This window comes from Lipotes vexillifer, unplaced genomic scaffold (genome assembly GCF_000442215.2).
Source record: "Lipotes vexillifer unplaced genomic scaffold, Lipotes_vexillifer_v1.1 scaffold951, whole genome shotgun sequence".
Classification (NCBI taxonomy): domain Eukaryota; kingdom Metazoa; phylum Chordata; class Mammalia; order Artiodactyla; family Lipotidae; genus Lipotes; species Lipotes vexillifer.
Genome location: NW_006793664.1, coordinates 485,107 through 492,299, shown reverse-complemented (window position 1 = coordinate 492,299; position 7,193 = coordinate 485,107). Strand labels below are relative to the sequence as shown.

Sequence of the window (7,193 nt, the reverse complement as noted above, 5' to 3'; positions counted from 1 at the left end):
TCCCTACACCCTCAGTTTTAGGTTTTCTTTTTTTAATAATGGAAAATCTGTAGAAATGAGTTATAACTACAGTAAAGTGTGCCTGTTTATGTAAGTACATCTTAAGAATAGACGTACTAAAATGTGACTCTAAATTATAGATAATATGGAATTTGAAACAAGTCATGAAAAGGAGTGCTTTGATCTCTTAGTAGAAGTTAAGTATTTTTTTATGGCAGACCCTAAATGTAATTTCCCACCATCGTCAAGAAAGATTTTCTGTTTTTGTTGTTGAAAATTGTTTACTTTCCACTTGGAACTTTTTTTTTTTTTTTTTTTGCGGTACGTGGGCCTCTCGCTGTTGTGGCCTCTCCCGCTGCGGAGCACAGGCTCCGGACGCGCAGGCCCAGCGGCCATGGTTCACGGGCCCAGCCGCTCCACGGCATGTGGGATCCTCCCAGACTGGGGCACAAACCCGTGTCCCCTGCATCGGCAGGTGGACTCTCAACCACTGCACCACCGGGGAAGCCCCAAAGCAGTGTATTCTTAAAGTTTATTTTGAAGCCAGCTGTTTGGGCCATAGGATGCCTTTTCTATAGAACCTATTTGAAGTAATTTTTGTGCTTCTAAAATCTAGTACAAAAATATTACCTGAGAGTAGGGAGCCATGAGCCACAACTGGAATAAAGAAACACAGTACACGCAGACCTTGTTATATTTCAGTTCACTTTATCTTGCTTCGTAGATACTGTTTTGTACAAATTGAAGGTTTGTGGCAATCCTGCATTGTCAGACGATGGTTTGCATTTTTTAGCAATACAGTATTTTTTGATTAAGGTATGTGCATCTTTTTTTAGACATCATGCTATTGCACACTTAATAAACTACAGTATAGTGTAAACATTTATATGCACTGGGAAACCAAACAATTCGTGTGTCTCACGATGTTTGCTTTATTGCGGTCACATCTGGAACCAACCCGCAAAATTTTGAGGGCAGCCTTCACTGCTTCTTGCCTTCCTGGGAAGAGGCTGACCCTATACAAGCAATCTGTGTGGGTGCAGCTGCTCTGGCGTTCTCTCATTGGCTTGGGCCCCTGCCACTGATCCTTCATGGATACTTACCATTGTCCCAGGTGCACCTGTATTTATCTCACCAGCTAAGTCTGCTCTTCCCTTAAAATGCTGCCTCCTCCAGAAGGAGCTGTCTCCCAAATGGCTCCAGAAGGAGCTGTCTCCTGAATCAGAGTAAGGATCCATCTTTTTGGTGTGGCCCATCCCAGCCAAGCATGAAAAGGAGAATAATCTGCGTCATCTCAAGTGATCATGGGCCTCTTTCCTGAGAGCCAGAAGTGTTGTTTTCAGTTTTTTTGTTTTTGTTTTTGATGTGGACTATTTTTTAAAGTCTTACTGAATTTGTTACAATATTGCTTTTGTTTTTTATGTTTTGGTTTTTTGGCCGTGAGACATGTGGGATTTCAGCTCCCCAACCAGGGATCAGGCCCACACCCGCTGCATTGTAAGGCGAAGTCTTAACCACTGCACTGCCAGGGAAGCCCCCAGTTTGTTTTTAAGGGAGACCTTCTTAATATAAATTAGAATTTTAAGCCAAAAAAGAAAGTAAAATTCAAATAATCCAGTAATCTTGGGAGATGGGAGAGAGATTTTTAAGAAGGAGCTTACCACCTAGACACAGTTTGGACTCAGAATCCATTACTCTAAGCTAGTGGTTTCCACATGTGGTCTTTGGAGGCCCTCTCGGAGGGACTGTCAGGTTCAGACTATTTGCATCAAACTAGTAAGGTGTTTTTGCCTTTTTTACACTTCCTCTCGCACATGTACAGTGGCATTTACGAGAGGCTGCATGAAGTGTGATGATGCCATTACTACGTTCTCTATTAGAGCACTAAAGGAATGTGTGCTTTTATATTCTTGCGTTTTCCAGAATTTTCTAAGATAGTAAGTGGGTTTAGGATCTAAGTACGTTCATTTCTGTGTTCACTCCGTTTGTTCCTAGTACTTGGACTGTGTTTTTGTTGGCCATTTTCCATTATATCTGCCTTACTATAGAAGCAGATTTGTGAGAACCCAGCTATCTTCTGTTGAGCTCGATAATAAAGAGATTTGCAAAAATGTAAAACAACACTATTCGTCACTTTAACTTTTGGTTTTTTGTTTTAGAAAATGCAGTTTTTCATTTTTAAAATGTGACTGGGTTGTCATTATTGTTATTTTTATTTATTTATTTTAAAATTTATTTTATTTACTTTTTTTTTTTGGCTGCGTTGGGTCTTCGTTGCTGCATGTGGGCTTTCTCTAGTTGTGGCGAGTGGTGGCTACTCTTTGTTGTGGTGCGTGGGCTTCTCATTGCAGTGGCTTCTCTTGTTGAAGAGCATGGGCTCTAGGCATGCGGGTTTCAGTAGTTGTGGCACATGGGCTCAGTAGTTGTGACGCATGGGCTTAGTTGCTCCGCGGCATGTGGGATCTTCCAGGACCAGGGCTCGAACCCATGTCCCCTGCATTGGCAGGTGGGTTCTTAACCACTTCACCACCAGGGAAGCCCCTGTTATTTTTACATGAATTAAATTTCTCATTTTTCAAATGCAGGTAGGTATAATGTACATTTTAAAAAACAAAAAACCTCTTTAGGATCCTCAATTTTTAAGAGTGGGAAGAGGTCCTGGAGCCAGAATGTTTGAGAAGTTCAGTTTGAGACTTGTATCACGTTTTCAAAACTGTAAGGATTATGTAGTTAAGATGATAAATCTTAAGTGTTTTATACATTGTTAAAATTTTAGAATTTATTGTTTGTAAAAAAACAAAAGTAGAAGAATATCATTCATTTTATAAATGGTACCTTTTGTATACTCTTGGTTCCAATTTATTTCTTGGAAAGGTTCAAGGGATTTTTTTACCCCTCTTGTTCTGTTGAGGTTATGTTTTCAAAGAATCCTGTTTAAAGTAGCTGAGGCTAAAGTTGAAAAGTATTTCCATATGGTGAAAGCTGTAGATGGTGCAAGTTACTTGAACCTTGTTGCCTGTTGTTCTATTAACTGTAAATGTTGACTTGATATGATGTGGAAATAGTGAACTCAAATAATTTGATAGCTTAAATTTGTTGAATATTTCTTTCATCTTTTTTTATAGTTAAGCAAAACTGGCTCTAAAGATGATGAATAGCACTTGGAATTTGAGACGAGGGAGGAACAGCATCCTTTAAAAAGTAAACTGGGTTCAAAATCTTTCATTACTCTTTTCTGGTATTGAGGTGGCTTTCTATAAAACAATTTTTTTGTATGTTTCTTATGTAAAAAAATGTTTTAAGCTGAAAGTTCATGAAGAGATCTGGTTGTATTAAATTACTTTCACAAACTTGCCTTAAAAAAAGGTGAAAATGTTACTGTTTAGTATACTTTATGAAGCCAATTGGCCTTTGTAAATGGACAAATATGGGGAATTATAAATCACCAGTGTTAATTTATGTGATCTTATTCTGGTGGATGTGATTTTTTTTTTAAGGAGTATGAAGCGCTTTTCAAATTCTCATCCCAATGGAGCAGAAGACTGAGTGAACAGTGAGTTCACAGCGTGATCCATATTAATAGGCTTCTCGTCTTTACGTTTCATCCCTTCTTTCTCTTAATTACTGAAGCGTAAATTGCTTCAGAGAAATTTAAATACTAGTATTTGAACTTTATACATAATATTCTTTGTAGTTCCTTTTTATTTTTCAAGGGTGAACTGCTTTTTAATAAATGAATATCTGTTTATACTTTCCTCCTGGTTTGGGTTGTGATGTTTGATCATGAGAGCTTTCAGTGGTATGTGGAATAGGAGAAAGAAAAAAAAAACCAAAACCAAATCTGCCAAATACATTAGAAAGCATTTGACTAGAAGTGCTGGTTCCTATTTAAAACCGTTCTCTTTGCTGCATATACCAAAATGGGAGTAAAAGATGCCTTAATATTTAATTTTTATATTGTTAGAGACAATGGTTTTCATAAATTTCTATTTATCTGTTGTGTATTTTTAGTTGTTTGATAACTGAGTTCTTCTAAGTGGTTTCACATAAAACCACATTTCAAGCATTGTTTCTTTTCAAGTATCCAAATGTATGTCTGAGCCCACTCATCTTTGTAAAAATAGACATAGAAGTCTTTCAAATGCTGTTTTAGCAGGACGTTACTGATGTGTATGTGCGATTTACAGTGATTCTTTATATACTCCCCAGCTTGAAAAGCACTTAGAACTACCGCTGTGGTTTTTGGAAGAGGCAGTTGTTGGTTCCTCAGTTACACCTGTGCAGCTCGGGTCTGAGTTTTTAAAGAATAGTTAACTTTTAAAGAAGTTTCTTTATCAAAAGAGCAGTTTGAGTTATATCCATGGTTTTTGCTGGGTTAACATTGGCTTCAGTTAAATCGTTTCAATTATAAAGTAAGTGTAACTATGGTGAAGAAGCTTGTCTCATTTTTAGATGCTGAATCACATTTTATTTCTTGAATTAATATGATAGAAACGTCAAAATTCAGGACCACTGGAATATGCCAACTTTTTTGTTTTGGGGTTGTGTGTACAGTTCTTGTTGTGCTGATTTGTTTGCTTGTTTTTTAAAGAAACTGAAACTGCTCTGTCTGCTAGTGGAAGAAAATGCTTTGTTTTGCTCTGAAGATTCTGAAATTATTCAGGCATATCGTGGTTCATAGATTACAAAGAATAATGCTAGTTAAATGCCAATGAACTATTTTTACTCTTTTTATATGAAATGTACAAATTTCGGGGGGTGGGGGGTGGTGATGGTGGCAGCGGTGCCTCTTACTACCTTATGTAAAACACTTGAACATTCTCATCAATATTGCCATCATCTGTTTAATACTCTCAGTATATTTTCTCAACGTCTGTGTACCTAAAGTTGTATGGAATGACATAATAAGCAATAAAATCTGAATTACACCCAGTGATGTTTCTACATGTTTTATTTCACATCACTTGAGAGAGAATTGTTGGTCTGTAACTGCACAGACTTACGGTACAAGATGTACCATCCAGGGCTTCCCTGGTGGCGCAGTGGTTGAGAGTCCGCCTGCCGATGCAGGGGACACGGTTTCGTGCCCCGGTCCAGGAAGATCCCACATGCCGCGCGTGAGCCATGGCCGCTGAGCCTGCGCGTCCGGAGCCTGTGCTCTGCAACGGGAGAGGCCACAACAGTGAGAGGCCCGCGTAACACAAGCAAAAAAAAAAAAAAGATGTACCATCCAGCTAGAAACTGTTCCAAATGTTGGACTAAAAACGGTTTTTTAAATGAACTGATGAGAGGGTAAGATATACCCAGCGTCTAAAAAATTAAATGAAAGTTGGAACCTTGAGGTTAAGGACAGCGTCAGTTTTCACAGCCTCAGGGGGTCCAGAAGACAGGAGATGAAGCCCAGGATCACCCCAGGGTAGGGAGACATAACACACACACACATACACAGCATGCGTGAGGCTGAGACCTGTCCCCCATGGGGGCCCTGAGGAAGAGTTCTGGTCTTGAACTTTGGTTCTGGGTATAGCAGAAAATGTCAGTATACATACATGTACTCTCCTGCACCCATAACAAGTTATCTCATACTTGGGTTTCAGCCCAAATTCCTCCCCCATGTGGACAATCTCAAAAAAACCCTCAAGCCAGGATGGTACCAGGTGGGTAGAACCTCTGGACAACTGATAGAAATGACCACAAATCCACTCTGCAATGTTGAACCCACCTTCAATCCAGACCTCCAAAGAAGCCCCATGGAGTGAAAACAGAACAGGGGGTGTTATCTGGTCGGAATTACCTGGTAATCTATGATTCTGAATTTCAGTGTTTTTGATTATTTGACAAAATCAGGAAGTGATGTATGGTCTAAAGTGTTTTTCAAACTGCAGTTTGTGATCCATTAGTGAAGAAATTGAGTGTCTTTACCAGCAATTTTTCTAATGGAATGGACTAGAATAGGATTAAACAGAAAATACCAGTATATACTACATGTTGTAAGGGTATTCTGGGGTGTGTATGTGTAAGTATTATGTAAAATTTATTTCTTAAAGTGAGTAATGGGGAAAAAAGTTTGAAAGCCGCTGATGAAAGTGTACAAAAGATGGAACAAATTTTATATGAAAACCGTTCATTTTTAAAAAGACAAAATATGCCTTTCAGAGTGCTAATAACATTTGTCATTAATTTTGCATTATTACCGAAGACCAGTTAAAGCCACATTGCATAGTATAATGGGAAAGGAGCAAAACGTTGGATTTGGAGTAGGATTTTTTTAATGACTTTGCCCTGCAAGAATTTTCATTATTACAGATTTATATTTTTGCTTATATGAAGAACTGAAGAGAACACCTAAGAGCTAATACCTGAGTAAATAAATAAATAATTTTAATAGCTTTAATTTCATACTGAAAAGAACCCAAAATAAGAAAATTAGTTCAATTTTCCCACCATTTCTAGAGGTGTGATCATTTTCTTCCTGGGTTTCCTGTATCAATCCAGTTTCCAAAATAAATTATAACCTGCTGATGGTGGTGATAAAATAGGAAACACTCCCACCCCTGCCCATTTTCCCCTATTTGTTACTGCTGGCAGCTGGGAAGTTCGAAGTGACCTTGCTCGGTTCTCTGCAGCCTTCTGGTGCTATAAGAGGTCTTTTTAGATTTGGCCTGTTGGGACACTTTTCTTGATGCTTTAAACAACAAACCGTCTCTATGATCAGTTCTTTCTTATTTCATTCATAAAAGAGAATGCAAATTATAAAAGGAGGAAACTGTCCCCAGGGTTGGGGGAGGATGCAGATGAAATCATTTTGCTTCATAATTAAGTGGTTAGAAGTTAGTCTTGAGGGCTTCCCTGGTGGTGCAGTGGTTGAGAGTCCGCCTGCCGATGCAGGGAACACGGGTTCGTGTCCCGGTCAGGGAGGATCCCACATGCCGCAGAGCGGTTAGGCCCGTGAGCCATGGCCGCTGGGCCTGCGCGTCCGGAGCCTGTGCTCCGCAGCGGGAGAGGCCACGGCAGTGAGAGGCCCACGTACCGCAAAAAAAAAAAAAAAAAGTTAGCCTTGAAAGTTTTAATCTATGACAGCGTTTAGAATGCAGAAGGAGATAAGAAAGGTTTTCATGTATGGAATTACGGAGGACAAGCTTCAGCAGCCTCACTGTGTGTAGACTGAAGAATCCTTTGCCATTACATGCTCC

At 39.2% G+C, this 7,193-nt stretch overlaps 1 protein-coding gene across 1 annotated transcript in view; it reads left to right on the top strand.

Moving 5' to 3' along the window:
• The window catches only part of RWDD4 (RWD domain containing 4), a 15,389-nt gene extending 11,394 nt beyond the window's left edge, over window positions 1-3,995 (top strand). The window contains exon 8 of the mRNA XM_007466513.1: window positions 3,126-3,995. Within this exon, the coding sequence (XP_007466575.1) occupies window positions 3,126-3,158 (33 nt within the window). The 3' untranslated portion in view covers window positions 3,159-3,995. The remainder of the gene's footprint in view (window positions 1-3,125) is intronic.
• The last annotated feature ends 3,198 nt before the right edge of the window (window positions 3,996-7,193 follow it).